The sequence below is a fragment of the Oreochromis niloticus genome, linkage group LG18 (assembly GCF_001858045.2).
Source record: "Oreochromis niloticus isolate F11D_XX linkage group LG18, O_niloticus_UMD_NMBU, whole genome shotgun sequence".
Lineage (NCBI taxonomy): Eukaryota > Metazoa > Chordata > Actinopteri > Cichliformes > Cichlidae > Oreochromis > Oreochromis niloticus.
The window spans coordinates 26,787,842-26,810,152 of NC_031982.2; the positions used below are offsets into that span (position 1 = coordinate 26,787,842).

The 22,311-nt window shown below is 41.1% G+C and overlaps 1 protein-coding gene across 2 annotated transcripts in view; it reads right to left on the reverse strand.

The window, feature by feature from the left end:
- kirrel1b (kirre like nephrin family adhesion molecule 1b) overlaps positions 1–21,465 on the reverse strand; it is an 80,853-nt gene extending 59,388 nt beyond the window's left edge. For both annotated transcript variants that reach the window (XM_013272702.3, XM_013272701.3), the window contains exon 1: positions 21,054–21,465. In XM_013272702.3, coding sequence (XP_013128156.1) covers positions 21,054–21,099 — 46 coding nt within the window. In that variant the 5' untranslated portion in view covers positions 21,100–21,465. The remainder of the gene's footprint in view (positions 1–21,053) is intronic.
- Between the last annotated feature and the right edge of the window lie 846 nt (positions 21,466–22,311).

Below are 22,311 nucleotides of genomic sequence, written 5' to 3' on the forward strand. Positions count from 1 at the left end.
TTTTTCCCCCTCTCCGCTGAGCACTCTCATTCTCTTATACTCTCTCTTTCATTCTCCAAGTTCATTGATAAGGTCTTTTGCCCTTTTTCTTCCCTCCTTGTGTTTCATATTCCAGTCCTCACAGCTTGAATCAATAGCAGTTTCGCAGCTAATTCCACAGCTCTGCATTAATACCCAAAGGCTCCAGTCTCCTCCATCACCCCCTGCCTTCCTACTATGAATATTCAAATGCGTGTTATAATAAAGTGGTTTTTCTAAATGCATTAGCACGCAGAAGGGAGAGGAGGGGTCCGTCCAAAATGAGGTTTTCACCATTTTGAGAGAAGTGAGTAGAGGGAAGCCCATTTGCAACATGATTCACAGAAACAAAGAAGAGGATGCTTTATAAGAGATGATAGGTTACTTCTGCTCCATTTAGAGTCTCGAGATCTCCGCGCCTTGTTTATGATGATGTTTTTCAACAGTTTTTTTTGTTAAATCTGCAGAACGGGCAGAAGAAGGAAAGGCCAGAGAGTACCACTGAGAGCTTAATGAAGTGGTTTTCCACACACATTACCGAGCAAAGATTTAACTGGTACAAACAAAATGATTGACAGAGCAGCGCTGTAACAAGTGATGCTGGTTCTGAGCCAGAAAATTCCACTTTGATAACACTTACATCCAGTGTTACCAACCTTTCAGTGTTTTTCCTATCTGTATTCTGAAGGTTTTTACTAAAGGGCGTGTTCATGCATAATTCAGGAACTAATTAGAACATAATATTCCTAAAAACATGGTTTTTCTTTTTGGCAGTGAATAGTATTTAGTGATAGCATAGTATTTTTTTTTATAGAAAGAATTCTAAAATCCCCCCCAGGGAAAAGTGTCAAAAATACAAACTTGATGAAGAATCAGTTTGTAGATTTTCTCATACAGTTTTTGTTTTTCACACACAGTGTTGGGGCCAATACTCAAAAATGTCATGTATTATACATTACTTATTAATTATAAAAAAAAACAGAAATTCGTTACACTAGTCATTAGATTATTTGCACATTACTCTGTACACACTGACACATATCCCTAACCTAATGAGGACAAACATACAATCTTTCTAAAAGTGTTTAAGTTTGAAACCAAAGCCGAGAACACAAAGTAACACTGAAAACCAGCCTGAATAGACTTCAAAGCAGTTACCACTATAATTCTACTGTGGAAGCATGCACAAGCAGAAACAGAGGCTGTTCATTACAGCATTTGTTAACTGTTAAAAAAGGGCTCTTTTTCTAGCTTTGTGTTAGCATGCTCTCTGCTTGCACAGAGGCTAAGCTATGTTAGCAGTACAATGGAGCTGTTTGCACTTTAGCATTTCTTTCTTGTGCTTTCGTGCTATTAAAGTAAGTAATAATAATAATAATAATAATGAGTAAGTAATGTCCATAATGCCACGCCTCAGGTTTTAGATGCACTACCATTTCCTTTCTCCCCTGCACAAAAACTGAAATCAGGTGATTGTAGCAAAAAATGGTATGGGGGTTTGCTCTAGATGCTCTTTGGGCAGACAGCTGAGAATCTTTGCAAAGAAACTAATTGTTACAGTAGCGTGATTACTGAATTTAATTGCACGTTGGGTTACTGTGTTATTGTAACGTGTTAGACCCAGCACTACTCACAGCTAGCACACAGCAGGTAACGGTCCACTTCAGGACCATTCACACTACTATAAATACAGTTTAAGGGCTGGGTTGATAGGGGACACAGCAAAAAGCACACACGATGCTCGCTAATGATGAACATATCGGATCAGAGCGCAACATCAGTGCACTACTACAGATTTTGTTGTAGTTAGCAGATTAAACTCTGGCTAATGTCTTAGCCAGCTGTGGCAGACATCATTATGTCATTCTCTATTGATTAAAATCTAGAAAAGTTCAGGGCTTCATAGTCGAAATAACAAAAATGAAACAAGTGTTTCAGATTTGTTCTCTGCAAAAGCCTGGCTTGCATATTAAAACATTTTCTAAACACAGTTAAAAATATGATTTTGTATTGATTTTCAGAAAGTTTCATGGTAATATAATTGTAGCCTAGTCACATGTTGTGTTTCCCCCTTGAGGAGTTTAGAGTTTCTTCTCAGGTAATGCTTTTCTTCCCTCTTTGTCCTTATTTTGCTTTTAAACTTACCCTGTTTAAAAGGACCAACCACAGCCAGCATGTGCTACCATAGCCAAAGACTTCCTTTCTTTTTCTTTCTTTATTTCTCTCCTTCTTTCACCTCCTTGTTTTCTTTCATCACACATTTTCTGTCCCTCCTTCCATCCCTCTATTCATCTCTCCCCAGCAAATCCAAAAGTTGTGTCGCCATAGCAACAGCTGCCGTCTGCGAAAATTACCTAAATCCCTCCCTTTTTTTCTCTCTCTCGCTCTCTTTTTTATACTGTGTGTTCCCAGTGACATTCAATGGATACTGTTTTGATGTGGGAACAAACAAATGAGTTGGGGGTGAAAAAGGAGAGGGGAGAGAGGTTGATGTTAGGGGGAACGTTGGAGCAGAGCAGCAGAGCAGAAAGAGGAGAGGAGGGATTAGAGGTGGAAAAGCCTGGTGGCCAGACAGGCAGCCAGTGAGCCGGAGAGAAAAAGAGAAAAAAGAATGAGACAGAAAGCAAACACAGGCAGGGACAGACACAGAAAAACAGCCAGTCATACGGCCGTGCAGATACATAAAACAGAAAACAAATAAACAAAGAGCAAGCAAAGAAAGGCAAGCTAAGGGCACACAAACAAACAGAGAATGAGACAGACAGACACACAGAGAGACTGACCCAGTGAAACAGGGCAGCACGTGAAACAGGTAACAGAAGAGAGGAGACAGACATGTGTCGCCATGGTAACACTGAAACCAGGAAAGGGGAGCGAGAGAAAAAGAGGTAGTGGTGTTGGTGATGGTTGGTGGTGGCGGTGAGGAGGGTGAGTGGGGGTTCAGAGGGGGAGATATAGGAAGCATGCCGTCCCCATGGTAACACAAACGGAGGGATCCTGAAAGAGGGGAAGCGAGACAAAAGACACATGATTCCACATTCATTTAATTCTCATTATGCAACACAGTGAAATTTGAGCTGCAGTCCTTTTATGCTAACAACAAAAAATATAAACGAATAATAAATAATTTCGTCATAAAAAATAATCATGAACAAAGCTAATTTTTTTGGTGAAATGAGTAGGAACTGTATGTGTCTATGATTTCTAAGAAACTTTAACTCGCCAATGCTCAATAGATGAGTGCCGGTGATGTTCTGGGAGGGCTTTATTCACTTTATGATTTTTTTAGGATCCTTTAGTCTTTTCATGGTTCCTTAAGAAGCACAGATGTTTCTAGCTTTCTTCACCAGGGTACAGATGTGTGATGACTATGACAGGTACGCTCGACGCTGTTCACCTGCTCCGCTTCAGCCCCGCTGAAGTAAACAGGGGTGTCTCTCTGGCTCAGTTTCTCTAAAATCAACACTTATCTCCTTAGTGTTGTTGATGTTCAGTAGTGGGTTGTTCTCTGTGCACCAAAATGAAAGATCGGCAATTCTCTCCTGATATGAACTCTCGTCACTGTTTGTAATCTGGCTGATGATCATGATGTCGTTCACAATTTCACAATAATTCTCCCTGTGTCTGGGAATCCAGTCATGGATATACAGCATGAACAGGAGGGGGGTGAGCACACAGCCCTTAGGGGACTTCCTTTGCTTAGCACTACAGTGCAGACTGTGTGACTCCCCGATCTGAACTGTCTGCGGTCTGTTTGTGAGGAAGTCCTAAGCGAGAAACCTTATTCTTCATATTTCAGCATCCTTCCTGTCATCCCTGAGCAGAGTTTCAGCTTGATTTGCATCACTGTCTTTATGTTGTATGATATGTTTGTGCGAAAGCTGAAAGCGCTTCTCTGAATGTGGCCAATTAGTGTCTCCAACATGCCACTTCGTGATTCTCAGAGTTTGCCAGTGAGAAGCAGTTTTATCTCTGTGATGAAGAATGCATGTGGTTGTGAAGAAACCCTGATGGATGGTGTAAATCATTACAGCTTGCGGCATTATTCTTGGTTGGACAGCGTACAAGGCAATCTGTTGTCTTATCATGTCTGTGAGACAAGGCCAGTTTCCAGGATCATGGCTGAGCCAATTCTGCAAAGACAATCACATTCAATTGAGATAAAGCCTCAGTGGAAATCATGTAGTTGGGAAACTTCCCCAGAACGCTTATCAGACGCTAGTAATTACTCTTCAGCAAACACGCCAGCAGATTTGCAACTATTGTAGCACTTAATCAGAGCATTGTGAAGGCAAAAGGGCTTGTGGCAGAATGTGACGAAATGAGTCAAGTTGCTTGACCTGAATGCACTGCTGACTACAGCAACTGTCATTGCCAGGAAAAGACTCACCAAACACAGCCTGAGGATTTACACGGAGAGCTAGTAGCAGCAGCAGGGTCTCAATGAGCCCACTGTCACTGAACAGAACTGAGCCCAACATGCGAAACACCACAGAGAGCAGAAGCTAACAGCTAACAAGCTACTTCTGTTGGCGCCTTCTGTTTTCAAAGCTTGTCAGGAGCTGCGACAGCTGAGCTCACACGATCTAAAAGTAACTTTGTGTGCATATTTGCTTTTGGACAATACTGTTAAAAGTGTCACAAAAGCTGTTTAAAAAACACACACATAGATACACACACATCCTGACAAACCATCAGTATTCACACTGCCTCCACGCTCTTCACAGCACAGAGTGTTACTGCAGGTATCGTTGAAATTTCCCCCTTTCCAAGGCATATTTACCATTGTGTCGGGTCATTAATGCACTCTCAACTCATAATTACTATATTTCCAACAGCATTTTAAGGCAGCATAATTGCAGCGTGCTGCAGATGGCTGTTGGCTAACTGGCTTGCAGTTACGCCTAATGGCTATTTGCTATCGGTGTAAAACAGGCTAATGGTTCACTGGCCAGCAGCTATAGCTTAAAATAGACAGCTGTCCTGTGTAGGCAAAGCCAGAATTGAAAAGACTATGTGCTCCTCATTATCTCCTTCTGTGAATTTGCCACACAACAATGGACCACAAAAGCAAAAGAAGAAAATGATCTTTTCCTTTTTTCCTGTTCGATGTCTGAGTGCACTGAGGCTCAATCCAAAAAGCTTCATTTATGCAACAAAACTGGACTGTGTTTATGTTTAATTATAATGGCCATGCCTCCTGAAAAAAATAATTATCCTTGTGCAGCTCTCTATAACAAATGTAAATTGATAAAGACAAAGCGGAACTGTTGTTCAAAGCCAAAACTGTGTGGATGTTTATATGCAGTGAGCTCCATGAAATAACATTTGTGCTGTTTTTGAGCAATTTTATCTTCCAACTCAACAGGGAAAAAGATGGAGACAGAGAATGTATATTCCCTTTCAAACAAGGAGACTAATTACAAGGGATTAAGTAACTGCGTGGGGAATAGTCAGGAAATCTTGCTCAAAAACCTTTTGTTCCAAACCCCATTAATTTCATCCTGCTCGGTCTAGTGTATAATGGGTCGACTTTATGTGAGCTTTTTCAAAGGACAAATCTGCAAGATATTTTCTGTGCTGTTAAGAACAACATCCGTTTATGAAAGCAGAAGCATAGAAAGCCTCAGTGTGAAAGGCTCAGGTTGAGCTGAGGCTGAAAAGTCGTGCACCCACACTCTAACTTTGCAGAGGAAGGATTTCATGTTGGAGAAAGTTTGATAAAAGTAGACTACCTTTTTAATAATTCAAAATGAAATAATTCTTAGGCTGCTAGTGTGCTTTGCAAAAAAAAAAAAAGTATAAAAAGTGTAAGTTTGTATCACTTTTTAAAAGACAGAATCTTGTCTTGAGGTCTGTCTCTCTGTTTCAGAGACAAGTTATGCAGTGTACTAACTGCATCCTTACGACATTTGAAGTAGAAAATGACATATATGAAAACTGAAACAATACTGACTGCTTGCACAGCTTTAAACCTGATGTACAAATATCTCTGCTTTGTGATGTTTTTGGAAACCTTTGTTTTGATCAATTAAACAAAGCTCCTAGTGCACAGATCAGTGATGTGAGTGAGGACTTTAGTGACTGTTGTGTTGATAAAGCCCATTTAGGATTGTTTGAGCACGGATGTTCATTCCGACCAGATGGAGGTGGTTGTTTTACAGATGATTCTTTTACTGAACTCATCATAAGCGACCTCTCTTTCAGGACCCTTCGGCATCCCATTAAAATACACTAGCCGTCTTTAAGGGCCTTTTTTTAATATGCAGTGTGAAGAGACAGTGACCAGGCTTCAAAAGTGTAAGAGGTGAGTAAAAATGATTGTTAAAAGTAGGTAATAAGATAAAATGAAAAGCTCACAAGCACAGCACGATCCTTCACGATCCACAAACTTCATTTTTGCCACCTCTGCCCCTCTTGCCTTCTCTGTCATTTCTTTGGCTCCAACACTACCACAGCTAGTACATCATGTGCCTATCTCTTTGTGACACCAGCAACTTCTGGCACCGCACTAGGATTTGTCACCTTGGGATAAAAACACCCATAAATAAGTGCATTAGAGGATAATGAATACCACCTATGACTCATGGATGACATGTAGCAGCGAAAGCTGTCGAAAGTACGGTCGACCCCCGGTATAGGGGGTCGGTATTAGGGACCACAGTGGCGCACGATTAGCTGAGACCCCCTCTAAAAACACTTATAACTGTCTATTATAATAGTTCAACATTAAATATACCTTAAACTATCATCCTAAAACACTTTAATATCATTTCAAAGCCATGTTGCAACAGGTCTCTCTTGAAGGCCTATATTTTACTGACACTTCCGTGGTGAATTTTCCACAAATAACTTGGAATTACATTCCACAGAAAAATCCACAAATCCACAAATACTGAATCGCAAATAGGCAGGGGTCGACTGTACATGAAAGCTTCATATACAGTGAGAAACTTTGTAAGACAGAAGCAGCAGAAGTAAAAAGCAGCAGAAGCACACCTGCCATTGCTTTTCAACACTCACATCATCATTGTGTCATGGTCATGGACCTTTGACCAGAGAGTTTTTTAGTGATTGGTGATGATTCAATTACTGCAGTGTATTCAGTTGACTTGTCTATGGACTTTTGTGTTTTGAGTTTTTTAGCTGTATATAATAAATAATAAAACGTTTGCTTTGTGTTACTTCCTCCTGATTTTGCAGGACCTGCATTTGTTGCCATGATGCCATATAAATGCACAGAGTTCCTAGTTTACAGCACTGATGGTGCACTGGCACTGTATGTGCAACAAGCATCGAATGGAGCTATCCTAATGCACCTCATGTCACTTTGCTTCCCTTTTGAGCACCTTTGTGCCCAAAACAATATTCTTGATAGCCACCCATTATCCATGCCCAAACCATAAGGTCACATTCATAATGCTAAATGAAAACCGTTCTTGTCACAAAACCATTAAATTAGTCTTCTTTGTATTCGCTTGTTTAGGCAATTGGCTTTAAATTCTCATATGTTTCATGTATTAAATTTGCCACTTATATTGACAACACTAAAGTTTCCAGCAGGATAATGAATTCTGACCCTCTCTCCCCACGCGACCCTTGTCGGTTCCTATTTTGGATCACCATGTAGCTTCGGCGCTTTCAGGGAAACAGTTCGAGGCCTCTGTGGTCAGAGCTGTCTGAACTCTGGGACTCCCAATCAATCCTCTCCCCCTCTCTCTGTCTCCCTGTCTGTGTTTCTCTCTGCTCACTCACCCTCTCTACACAATGATGGAGGTCATGTGTGGTCAAGAGTTGAGAATGGACAATCAGGCAGCAGCCATATACCCACTGTTATCACTACAGCTCATATCACTGTCTCCCTCTCTCTATATAGTGCAGTCATACTACTCTACTTACTATTTCTTTATTTCACATTTACAGTTTTGAGAAGTAAAGCAACAAAACCTTTTTTACTTTTACACGTCTCAGTCAACTGATTTGATACTGTTGAGAATAAAGAAAGAAATTGTTTGTCCAGCCTTGAACATGACTTTTGGAGGCTACGAACGCTCATCGGAATTGCTTGCTGACTGCTTGTTAAGACACAGTTTGCCCTTTTTAAATATGAAGAAATGTCCCATGGTTGTAGAGGATTTGGACAGAAGGACTGGAAGCTGCTTTTATCCATCCATCCATTTTCTTGACTCCTTATATGAAACCTATCGCAGCTCTCATAGGATGAGAGGCAGGTTTCATACTGGGCTAACATCAAGACAGGCAACCATTTAGAATGACCAGTTAAGCTAACATACACATCTTTGGACTGTGGAAAGACGTTGGAGTACCTGACAAAACCCATGTACAGGTAGAACATGCAAACTTCCACAAAGAAAGTGGAAGTTTGTTTCAAAAACAGTGTCCTGAAAACACATTATTTTTAAATTTTGAATGATGAATTTCATTTTAATACAGTTTGTATCATATTAAAAATTATTAAAGCGGAACAAAACTTACCAAACTCAGATTTTAAAAAATAAATTTTTTAAAACAGCTACTCATAATAATTTTATTATGATCAGCTAGATTGTGAAGCAAGGCTGATGTGTCGCAAACCTGCATTCTTTCTAATGGCCAGCAGGGGGAGACTCCACTGGGTACCAAAAAGAAGTCTGGCTGTCGAGAAGTCTAAGGAAAAGTTGGCCCTTGGCTTGCTTCCTCTGTGACCTCAATGAATACTTTTCTGATGACTTTGTGGTTTCAATCACTGTTTCTACTCTCACTGAATTCAACATGATGTTCATTTTACATATTATGTTTCCCGTTAGTGTCCAGAAGGATGACAAAGTAGAGTTTACTTTAGGTGCATGCATCGGCGTAACTTTGTGCTGAACATTGGGTGGGTCAAGATCTCTGTCTAAATAAATAAATAAATCTGGGTAAATTCCCAGATGATTAAACATGCAACTACTTTGCTGGTAAAAACTGAAATGAGTAAAGAAAATCAACAGCCTATTTTTGCAAGATAATTCATAATTTTATTGGGGGGTTAAATTGGTTGGGTCTGATTATTGCGGGGGTCATAACCCCCCCTAACCCCCCTTGGAAATTACGCCCCTGGGTGCATGCTCACTCAGATTCATTTGTTACATCTAGTTTTAGAAATACTAAGACAGAAGTGGCAATTCACTACCACTGGGTAACGTCACGGTAGCTATGCGTTTTTTGTACACTTCACAGTCTTCAGTATTTTGACAAATATCCTGGTTGGACGTGATTAATTGCTACAAAAGTGTTGGCATGGTGGCCAATTGCAAGTTAAGCAGGAAGTCCTGAACCCACTACATTTAAACTAACTCCTATTTCCATAAGTAAAGTGATATATCCCCCTTTTCACAGAGTAATTCATTGCCTTTTTAATTAATTTGCCCAGCACTATCTGCTGTAAATTCACTCTTCCTTTGCATATCTCTCCTTCTACCTTTTCTCCCAACATGTTTTTTTTAAAGTTTCTTCAAGTTCTTTTTCTCCCTCTTCCTCCGTTGCTATGGTAACTCTCTCTCTCTTTCTATCCTTCCCTCTATCTCTCCGGTGCACCCCCTCTTTCCCCTCTCTCTCTCTCTCCCTCTCTCCTTTTCTCTCTCCCTCTTGCTCTCTCTCTCCAGCGGCTGGTTGGATGGTTGCTATAGAAACAGACTTATTTAAAAGAAGAGCTAAGAAATTATCATTTTCTCTAGCTCTCCCCAACACGCTCACTTTTGCTCCCTCACTTCCTCTCTCTTTCACCCACCTCCCTCCCCTCCTCTCTCTCTCTCATTTCCTTGCTTTGCCTCAATCACAAGCGAGCAGACCTACTCTTTTATTTCCATTTGGCCCTCTCTGTATGACGCTGGTTTTCATTTTCACACAAGAACATACACATAAACCAACAACCTGCAATCTCTTTCTTTCTTCACCTTCCCCCCCACCTCCACCCGCCGCCTCCACCCTATACACGCACGCACACACAGTCGCTTTCAACGGTCGCTTTCACACACACACTTAATATGAATATACAAAATCTGTCCTGAAAGTGCCTTTTCTTAATGAACATGCATAATACAAACTTCTCTTTCAGCGTGACAAAACTGCCTTCTGTCTTTTGCGCTGGAGACATTATGAAAGAGAAACGGGGCACTCAAACAACCGAATCCATCAGAATCTAATTCAGCAAAAAGCAAACACAGTGGTAGACGTAAAACATCCACAGTAAAAAAAAAAGAAAAGAAGAAAAGACAAGAAAAAGAAAGAAAGAAAGGTTAAGGGCTTTTGTTTTGAGATTTGACAGTGATTGTGTGCACAGTGGTTTTATGTTCAAGTCACCACTGAAATTAAAGGTAATGGTTAACATAATTTTTAACATACGGAAGTTTAACTTAATGCTTCAAAATAACTGTTCAGAAGCATTTCTTGTTGGGTCCTGAATAAAGAGGCTTCAAGAAGATCATTGTTTTAAAACTGCTATAAACACGTTAACCTTAAATTTAACTATTTCCCTTTGGAAAATCAGATTTTAGTCCACAAAAAGAGACTTAGGTCCCTAAAATGTTTATTTAAGCACTTTAATAGTGTGTCTCAGTTTGGTTACTTTTTTGTAGTAGACCTAGACTAAACAGACTAATATTATCTCAAATCAAACATGATTCATTGGGCACTTACCAGAAATAATGTTTGCACTCTTACGCTGGCTATTGCCTACATTTGCAACTTGTTGTGCATCTGACAGCACATCATAAAAAATTCTTGTACATGTACAAGAATTTTACAAGAATTTTACATGTACAATTCACTGCAATTCACTGCAATTCACTGCAGTGAAGTCAGTTTTACACAAAAATACTTAAAAGTGCTGGTAATGCATGGTTTACCTGTAATGCCTGAAAAGCACCATCAAAGCTGGCGATGTATCCTCCTTCTGATGGCTGAAAACTGTTGGTGGTGGTCTCCCACCTTGTCACTGTGTAGCCAAAGTGGCAACCACTGAGGGCAAGAAGTGTGCAGCATTCCATCTGAACTTTATGACCATTATGAGTACACCATCTGTGTACTCATAGAGCACTTCATGTAGCTGTACTTGGTAGTGTGAGCGCATTTATGCTCCCAGAATAGAGAGCACAAGTACAGGAGGACACAATCTGAGACACAGCATAAAGTGTTTTTCATAAAATACATTATGACATTTCACAGAAGGAAAAGCACAGGTATAAATAATGAAATTCACAGCGACTGAATTTAATTCAATTCAATTAGCTACCTTGGTTGCAGGCACCTTCACAGCTGAATGATTATATTATATCATGAGTAACACCTGTTTACTTTTCCTGCAAGTTTCCTGCAAAAACACCCAGTTACAAACAACCATCACGACAACCAGTGCAAACATGCAGCTCTTCCAAAAGTATAAAGTCACAACGATTCAGTCAAATTTCCTTTCCTGAACAATAGCAAATCTTCCACTGACATAATCTCCACCTGTGACGCCATCACTTCTTCCAGCGCCACAGGGAACAAGAGACAAGCAGCGTGACGTCACCGTCCCCCTTCGCTGCCACCGCTGAGAGCTGCTCGCTTATCTCTCCTGCACCGGAGCGTATCAGGCTTCACCGAGGGGAGATAGTGTCACCACCCTCCCCACCCACACCAACACCTCAGCCAACCCTGCTCTCGCCTTCTCCTCGCTCTCTTTGCCTCATCTAGCCTCGCCAAGTGAAGTGGAGCCCGGGGTGTTATCAGTTCCTGATGGCTATCGACTTACATTAAAACATAAGAGGGGAGAGAGGAGGAACACGCAGATAGACAGACATAGGCTGGATGGAAACACACACAGAGTGGGTGGTGATGGATACCGGCTTTCATCATCTGTAATCATGTTGTCCATCTCCATCTTTAAATTGCTGCTGCTTCTTTTATCACCGTTTAAAATCCACCAAAGGAAAAGAAATAAAAGGGATACTTTGAGCCTTCAAAAAAAAAAAAATGTCTTGGTGGTGGTGCCTACGCAATAAAATCATTTGGTTACACAAGTTCAGTTTCTGATAAGGGAATAAGTTTGAAAAAGTCTCAGTGGGAAAGATTGGAAGGCGCTAAATTTTAAATTAAGTTAAAATGGTGCCAGTGGATACTCGGTCTGTAGGGTGTGAAAAATTGGAATTATGTTCACTACACACTGGATATGTGAAAGAGAAATTATTAAAAATGACAAACTTTTCCTTCGGCAGATGCTTTAGTTTAAGTACGATATGTGGTCTTCATAGACTTTAGTAACTTAGTCAAGAAATAACTTGAAATGCAAAGATCTGGTGTTATATATTCAGTGTATGTAGTTGTTGTAGTGTAGAACTTGTTGCACTGAGGAGCATTTCTACAATGGCAATAAGGAGTCGGCTCTACTGCCATCCATCCATCTTTTCAGCCGCTCATCTAATTCGGAGAGACGAAGCCCGTTCCTGCTACGACCATGCAAAAAGGCGGGGTACATCACTGCATCACTGTACCACCTGCTTTTCATAGATCCATATGCTGAATTACATATTGAAACACACAGTCAGACTTTTTGCGATAACTGAACATGAGATTTGTTTCTGTTTTTCCTTTTATCCATAGCTTTCTGGTTGGATCAAGATCAAGTAGCTAAGACAACAAAAATCTCAGGAATGACAGTTGATTTGAAGGTTTCCTTTTCGACTGGAAGGAAATATTATCTCAGCTGTTTCTGTTGTGGTTGGGAATCAGTAAGGTGTGTAAAACCGATATTGGCAAAGTCCTTTTAAGAGCAAGTCTCAGCAGTCTTCTTAGAAACAGCAGCTATTTCAGTCTAGTCAAAGCATTTATCTGACTTAGTGGTATGAGAACCACAACTTTGACTTCAGTCATCACCGGGATGTAAAAAACTGCATCTATAGATAGAATCATTGCTCAATGAGTAGATATAGCCACAACTGAAACATCTGTGCATCTGTCCAGCAACATGATTGGTTCACATTTCCCTTTTTGGCTCTTTGAGAACAGAGACAAGACAAATGTTCTCATTGATTTCAGGATCCATATCTCTACCTGATAATGTTTCTGATAAGGGTAAGGGTTAGGAAATTCACAACTGGAAAATTAAAATGTGCTTTATCTATAAAATAGATATGTAATCCTGATACAATTTAAAGCCTAAACCATGATAAACTCTTACCACTTGCATACCATTCAGCGCAAAAAATTTTTTGCTACTTTTTATAAATTTTATTCCACCGTTTTTGCATGATTTTCTGTTTTTGGAGACCTCTTGGCCACCTTTTAGTCAAAGCATTAAGCCTAATACCCAGCAAGCATACTCAATTATCAAAAATGTAAATGTGACAAGTCAATAATCCTTTAGCTACGACCTCGCTTAATTAAGTAATTGTTTCATTGATTACAAGGAACGCTGCATTACGGTGTTGCATAAGGTACAAACACACACATTTATCCAGCAGCATGCATAATCCAGGGCAAAGACAAAAGGGAAAACCTTGTGATAGTGATCTTGTAATGGATCAGATTGATTTAATTCACTGCGCCGGACAATTTCTCATTCTTATTCCTCAAGATGTCTCTGAATGGATTTTATGTGGGAGGCCCATTCAATTGTTCTCTCTCACCTCCACACGAGTCTCTCAGACAGCCAGCAAGCGAGAGAAAACACAGGCAGACAAAGAAACGGAGGGGGAGAGAGAGAGAGGCAGAAACATAAACTACCTCCACACTGAGCTTATTTGATCTCACAGCCCTTTTTTGTTGACATTCTTCCTCATATAAAAGGAAGCACTTTTATGCTTTTGGTGCTTTTATGCTTGATGTCTGCATTTCTTTGAAAGCCTCTCCTTGGAGAGGGTGGCCAGTTTGGTTTCTCACTTTCCCTTCCAAAAAAGCTAAGAAGGGTTACTTCCAGCCTTTTATCACTTTTATTGAATACTCGTGCAGAGAAAGGAGACCCACTTTATTTATCCTTGGAGGGCTGAGGACTGTGGTCGAAGGCGGCGCTTTGTGCATTGCAGCGTGCTGCTTGGAACAGCGGTGAAATATGCTGGAAATGCCTGGAAAACTCCAGGCCCTGCTCTCCCAGGAGAACCCCATCTATAATAGGCCTGGCTGTTTCCCTCTGCTCCCGAGCAGCAACCCTCTCCACACATAAATCTCTGCTCCCCAAACCTGCTCTCCCCCTCCTTCACTCCCGTTAACTCCCACTCCTCCTCTGCATTTCATTCCTGCCTTCATCAACACTACTGCATCTTCCTTCTTCCTCCGTTTTTTCTTCTTCTTCTATTAGTGCCCCTTTTTCGGTTCCACATCCTTTCTCTCTCCTTCATTGCAAATTTCTCTCCAGTCTCACCCACTTTTCTTCTCATGCCTGATGTACTTCTCCATTTTCTTGCTCCTTTGTTCCAATCCATATATTGCATTGGCCTCTCCAATCCTGCTGCTTTTTCTCCTTGTGCCATCTTTTTAGAATTTCCTTCATCCTCCTCTTAGTCTTTCCTACCAAAATGTATGTCCTTCCCTAATCTTTAATCCTGCTGTCCTCTTATGTCCAAACTCCCCTCTTAATGCTTCTTTCTCCCTCTATTCAGCATTTTCTCCGTCTCTCTGCCTCCTTTAACTATTCATCTCCTGTTTGTCGCCCCCTATATTACTAATCTACCCACTCCTTCTCTTCTGTTCTGTTCAGCTCCTCTATTTTATCGTCTTCCTCATTTCTTCCCCTCCATTGCTCCAACAGCCCTTCTCTTCTCCTCTTTCACCCTTAATCTCCACTTCCCCTTTATAGTTTCCTACTCTGCTATATTCATTCAGTCTTTTTTCCTCTTCTTAGCCAAATTCACCTCTTATACTACGCATCTCGGCTACACTTCAGAATCTCATTTCTTCCTTTTCCTTGTGCTCTCCTTCTGTTCATGTTTCTTTCATATATCTTCCTGCCTCCTCTAATCATAGATAGAAGACTGTTGCTCTTCTGTCTTCCAGATTTATGTCTCGCAATCATCCTTTCCTCCTCTATTTTCTTCTCCTCTATCTCCACACAAATGGCTCACATCATTTCTATGGCTCTTTCACCTTTCTACCCTCGTTCTCCCACCAAAAAATCCTTTGCTATTTTGCCCTCTTATAGTTCATTTTCCTCCTCTTCATTTTTTCCTTCCTGCAAAGCTTCTTTTCCTTTCCTTTCCTTTCCTTTCCTTATTTTACCAGTTTCCTTCACTCCTTGTCTGTCCTCTTCCTCCAATTCTCTCTCTAACCCAGATCCCCTTCTCTTGTTCTCGTGTTCTCTCATCTTATCCCACCACTTTCCCGCTCTGATCTCTCAATCCAACTCACACTACTCTTTTTCCAGTTTGAATTACTCTCCTGCCATCATCCTCTTTTCTTCTCCTTCTCATGTCTTGTCCCTTATTTTATCTTCTTCTGTGTATGTCTTCTTCTCTTCCTTTTCCTTTCTCTCTGAGTTTATGACCCCTTCCTCATCTAGGATGACATATCTATAGACAGATTGATGGGTGTCAGCCCTAATACCAGCAGAAGCCCTCTGTTAGCCTCTGCAGACTCTTCCGTCTTTCACTCCAACAAACACATCAGCCTGTGCAGAGGAGAGAAGGGGGAATTTGCCGCCATCATTTTAGATCACTGGATTATTGGGGCATCGTAGTGAATTAAGCGCCAACTAATTGTGGCGGTTATTTTATTTATTTATTTTAATTGCTGCTCCTTGTCACCTCAGATTATGCTTCTCCAACCATAAGGATATCAGATCTGTCAGGTACTGCAGGGCTTTGGGATGAGCCCCACACACACACACATATACAGAGAAGCTCCACTTGCCATCATGTTGTCTGAACTTCTGCTCTTAAACAAGGCTTGTCATGCTATTTTTAATTATTTTCATTGGCGAGTAGAGTTTTCTTCAGTGAGGTGGATTTTTTTTACAACCCAATTAGAACAACAGAGTCAGCCAACCTTGTATACTTGTTTTTATGGTACGATCAGTACACTATGGCACTAATGGCCAAGGTTGATTCATCCTGAAGCCGCTCATGCAAGAAATGCTCATCAGTTGTGCTTTAGATGATAAAAGTCATTAAAGTGAAGTACATGTGCAGTAGCTGTGCATAGTGAATAGAAGCAGCAGTGCAAATAAATATTGTTCGCGCATGTATCTAATATCTGTTGAAAAGTTTTGATATTTACGACGGAGCACAAGAAGTCATTTGTTTGGATTTGGTGCTGACAAAAGCTCTTTTGTAATCTGTTGTAAAGTGGGGAGCTGCTCTGAGGCCCAGACCTTTGAAGGCTGAAATTCAAAGTGTGCTTTGTTTTTGTAATTTCATTGACTGTAGATTTGTTTGTATAAAAGTACTGGGTCTAAAAACAAAAAACAAAAGGCGATGCGGCGGTAAGAACATGTTGAGGCAATCAAATATAATTGATGTCATGATTAACTGATTTAAAAAGCTTATCATGCCATGCAGATATGTGACTTGCAAAAGCCAGCAGCCTACTGCAGGATGCATGATTATTTAACAGGATAAGGTGAGCAGGTTCAACTTCTTTGCAGATGACCTTGACTTATTAATTTATTAATTTTGCACAGTGGCATCCCAAATGCAATAACAAGAGTTCTGAATGTCTGTGAAGGTTCTCAGTCATCCAGGTCATCATAGTCTAAAGAGCTTGGAAAGAAAAGCATCTGGACTTCTTTAAGTTGCTTGAAGATGTTTTACCTCTCATCCAGAAAGAACTGTAACTGAAAAATGAACTGAAGAAGCTTCTTGAATGAGAGGTGAAATGTCTTCAAGCAACTTAATGAAGTCCAGACGCTTTTCTTTCCAAGCTCCTTAGAAGAGTTCTGAATGAATTCTACTGATATAAATAGGGGAACTACTTACTTCAGTAGTGATAATATGAAACCTCAATGTATGGCTTTATTTAGAACATTATGTTTAACGCTCAGGTTTATTGTGTCATGTAAAAATGAGTATCCCATCCATAGAATGAGGAAAAGTTTGGCAAAAAATACTAAAACAAAATTAGGTCAAATCAGCCTGAAATATGTTTTTTTTTGCTTTTGTTTTTTTTTAGGTTTTGGTATTTTGCCTTTGTAATGACAGTGAGAATTGCGGGAAAATGGAAATATAGGGAAAGAGAAACAACGAGCATCAAAGGTCCAGCTCGCCTTGGCTGCCATGTTACACCCATCAACACGACCCTCTACACTCATACTGATGTCAGAACTTTCCAGACACACCTACTTGAAACACTGTAATAAAATCACAGATCACGAGTCAGATCGCAGTTGTTACTGTTAGGTAGTAGTGGTAGAAGAAATCCATTAGTATTTATCTCTGTGACGTGAAACTTAATTTTTAAATAGATAGTTTCATCACATATAAATGTTCCTGTTAACTACACAGGCTATAGCTGTGTTGTTGTGCAGTTTTCAAAATATTTACATGCTGTAAATGCCAAAAAAGATTTATGTCTTTACCCATAAACCCCCATCAGAGAGTATTTTTGTTATCTTGATGATTCAGAGAGGAATTATACAACTGTTTGAGGGCGTTACAGTAGAGAGCTTGAAACTAATCATTTGCCTCGCAGAATCTATTACTGTACGAAGTCATAGTGAGTCAAATCAACAATTCGAGGGATTGTAAAGATTTGCTGTTATCCAGGTCATCTTAAAGTTGAGGTTTTTTGAAGATGATTTGAATGACAGTGTTTTGGGTTGAAGGTAAAAAGGAAGTCCGGTTGCTTTTGACTGAACATTTCTAAATACATCTTGAGAAGCCTTTCTGAGGATCCTTGGGTGCCCCTGGAGCCCAGTTTGGGTGTAAATCTTTGCTGATGTAAACCATCAAACATTGATGGTCCAGCTGGGTTGCTGTGGAAGCAGAGACTGAAGCCAGTAGGGCTCTTTTCTCTTTCTCTCCCTCTCTGCTTCCTGAGCACTCCTGCTCTGCCTCTGTTTATCCTCAAGCATCCCCTCTTGTCAACAGATTAGGACTGAACCCCGCTGTCTCTTCCTTTCGTCGTCTCTCTCTGCCTCCATCTCTCTGTCTTTTGGCCTGTCTCTTTACATCTGCGCTTCTGCTCTATTCTTGTGACGAGAGAAAAGAGTGGAAGGAAGAGGAGGGGGAGATATAGGAGAAAAAGAAAGTGTATATATGTGTGTCTATGTGTGTGTGTGTGTGTGTGAAAGAGAGAGGCGAGAGATGGGACAGGTGCTTGCAGTGCAAGAATTGCTTTGCTTGCCTTGCTTGCATGATCAGGCTGCAAAAATGTTCAACTCAAGCAAAAAGGTCTGTTCAAGAATCGACTCTGAGAATCAGGCTTCCTCGCCTGTGGCCAGACCAGCGCTGGCAGCACAGCGACAGTTCACGGCGGCAACACGCTACATCAGACCCACGCACACACACACACACACATACAGAGCCCAATCGTAATTACAGGGGCCCACAGATGCGCGGTCAACCACGCAGAGATGTGGCTGGTCTGTGTTAGGGAGCCAGACACACCACTGGACTGAACAGTAAATCAGGCTGAGAGACCGTCTGAGGTAGAGACAGACAGCGGCAGAGTCCAGGCAGCAGACACCTGGAAGAGTCCAAACAGGCTAAACACACATTAAGCTGCAGATGCTGCATGTAGGGGACGGATTCACTCTGATCACATTTACAGGCTTACACCAGCTCAGCGGGAGACACTGATCTGCTTCTCTGCTCCGTACTCGTCTGTTTGCTGCTGTTCTCTTTATGTTTTGTTCTGCTCTGTTCTCTGCTGCTCAGGTTCTGTGCTTGTGTTGTCAAAATCACCTTGGTTCACCGGCCACAAGCGTCCCAACGGGCCAGACCAGTAAAATCTCCTAAAAAATCTACAAAATGTTCTCTTTCTTTTAGCATAAAGAAATACAAGTGGGCTTTTCTGAAAGTTCACATGTAATAAACGATGAATTTCCAGGCAGTCTATTTTGTAAACAGATGGTGATGACTTAAGAAATATATGACTAAATTTTCCTTGTAAGTCATTCTAGTGTCATGACAAAGAAATGCTTCTGTCATTAACAACATGTTTAGGAACGACTTCTTTACTTAACCACTTTGCTTTGACGTGGTATGGTAATGTCTTTGCCAGGAAGAAGGTGACTTGCAGCACAGCATTTCAAAATACAGCAAAAAGCCCAAAAACAGACCTTGCAAAGACATCCACTGCACTGGATTATGATGATTAGCAGGTATCATGTTTGAAACCCCTGATATACACTTTTTCTAACCTCCTCTGCTGGTTCTGTTGTTTTGTTCTTCCCTTCTCTCATTTCTTCTGTTCTTCTCTTTTTTATATTCTTTTGTAATTTGTTCTGATCCATTTTGCTTCTGTTTTCTCCCGTCTGACATAACTCAGTTCTGGTCACCTTTCCTCTGAGCTGAGATCTTCTCTGTTGTTTTTCTGTTCTGTTCTTTTCTTTGGTGGCTCTGCTTTGTTTGGTTTGCTTTATTCTCTCTTTATTCTACAAAAAACAAACTTTAATATACTTCACCCGTGTCTCTCCTTCTCTTCAATCAAGCTTATTACCAGTGCTCCTTGTAGCCATAACACCAGTTAATCAGATCTCTTTTCTAATCTTCAATTTCAGATATTCAGACTTTGACATATTATTCCTTAACATCTTTAACCTTCTTGCGTGAAGCACGAATGTCCTGCTCTGTTATAATCCTATGGGGTGGTCAGCTCAGCTCCAGTCTGGGAGCTCCTCTGACTGTCTGTCTAGGTAGATCATTGTCTGTGGTTCATCACACCCTCGGCCTGCGGCACCAGGGACCCAGGTGCTGAAGCAGGTACACACACACACAGACACACTCGCACACACGGTTGAACTGTTCACATCAGGCCACCTCAATTAATCACCTCTGTCTTTGGAGCAGTGACTGCCCTCAAACACAAACGCACACTCATCTGCTCATTCACTGAGGTGTGTGTGTCGCTGTGTGTATGAGAGAGGGCAATCTATCAAGGTGATCGATAAATAGGAACATTAATATTAGTAATGGGACTCTCTTTCAGTCCACTGAATATGTCTCCGTCTTTAAGGTAAAATATGAATTTTTCTTGGCACCTGAACGTTTGCAGCAGGACCGCGCGCACGGACACGAGCACGCAAGACTCTACCTGCATGCTAAGAAGGAGTACTAACACACACAGAGAGACAGACACACACGCACGCACGCACGCATCGACTTTCTCTCTCGAGGGACAGTTGTCTGCGCTGGTCTTTACACTACTCTCACTGCACACAGGCTCGATACAGAGACTGAAGGCACGATCGCGCCAAGCGCGTGCATGCTGCATGTGTGTGTGCGCGTACATGTTGGAAATTGATTCAGTGTGACTTATGTTAAAACCCGGCGACCAGACTGTGCATTGGATCCTCGCCTCATCAATCATCCCCCGGCTGGCAGGTTATGCGCAATGTGTGTTTGCATGGGCAAGCGTGCGCGCGCATTTGTGACCCACACTGCGTTTTCGTATGTGTCAACCAAATCTATCCATGCGTTTTAAAGGTCACGTCAAAGTAATGTCGTGTGCAGATGCTCCACATCTCTCCCACAAACGTGTAACTGAAGAAAAATGAATGCAGCCACTCTGGGCCGTTTGTGTCTGTACTCTAAAATCTAATTTTCCCCAACGGGGCAAAGACCCCGAACACCCCACGACTCTTTCCCTTCAGCTTCTGGGCTGAGGGGCTGATGATGATGTCCAGGGCGGCACAAATCTATAACAACACGCTCACAGAGAACCACGCGCACGGACTCATCGCCAGACATAAATCCACAATATACAAGCACTGCCAGCACAGACCGAAGGAGACCCACAAAGCTCACAGACGCCCGCACAAACAGTGGAAACAATAAAAGGGTGGAAAATCGGGTATTTATCAAAAACTTTCGTCTGTTTCTCGTGTCTTACTCAGGTCACACTGAGTGTCTTTAAACATCACTCACCTTGGTTTAAAGTGATCGCCAAAGTTATGATCCACAAAGCTGGCATGGTTCAGCCGAGCGCATTCAGATTCCTCCCCTCGGCTCTGCCTCCCCAACAAGACACCATCAATTCCTCCCGACCGGGTGAATTTAACTGGAATCCTCTTTGAGTCATGAGAGTGCAAAAACACACATTTAGAGAAAAAAAAATCCTATTCCTCTTTTCTTCTATTCCCCTTTTCTTTCTTACACTATGTCTCAGTTTTTTTTCCGTGCGTAAATGAAACCTGTCTCCACTTTTTTTGTTGTTTCTCACTCTTGGTCCCTTTTCCTCTGTGCGCTTTGGATTCCCATTTAAATAGAACTGAATTCCTCTCTCCCTCTTTTCTCTTACTCTCTCTCTCTCTTCCTCTGTGCCCCCCTCCTTTCATACAATCAGTAGCGCACACCCCCTCCCTCCTTCACTACCACCACCTCCACCTCTTCCACCCCTCCCGCTCCAAATCTCGGTTTTAGAGAGCACAGAGAGGAGGGCGCTGCTGCGGCCACAACAAGAACTGCGTTTAAAAGATAAAACGAAATCCAAACAGTCCGGTGTTAAACTTTACAAATGAATGCTGCTTAAACGATGAAAACCCAGATCATGCAGATTATGGATGTGAATAGTTCATAACCTTTAAATTAAAGTAGCAAAGCAGTGTAGATATGCAGTTAAATGTTTAAGAAGCAGTCAGATATTTTGGAAATTAATTCGATTCACATAAAAAACGATCAGAAATTTGCATTGTTCAAAGCTTTAGGCGCTTTGATCATTTCATGCCAGATTGTGTATATCTGGCTTTGGATGACAGGACTGCAGATTTTCATGTGCCGATCATAGTTTTAAAATACTAGAGTAAATTCATGGCTCATCAAATTACAGCAAAATAGTTTTTGAATAGCTTTTGAGAGCTAAACCATAAAAAATAATGAATGTTGAATATTTATACATGTTCCTATTACTGTTACTATTAGGACTACTGCAATGACAGTGGCCCAATCGTATCCAGTGTGCTAATGGGAATATCTGCTTATAGAGGGAATCCGTATTCATTTGTATTTATTTATTTTTAAAGCGTAAAAGCCACCAGAACACCTGTTTAACTGCAGCTAAGAAGTTTCATTGCCTGCAAATACAGCAACATGTAAATTGCGTTAATAAAAATTGCATAATTCACCACCCAAACGAGGTCAGCTTTGTCAGTGCACGCATTTGTTGGCACCTACATCAATGCATTTT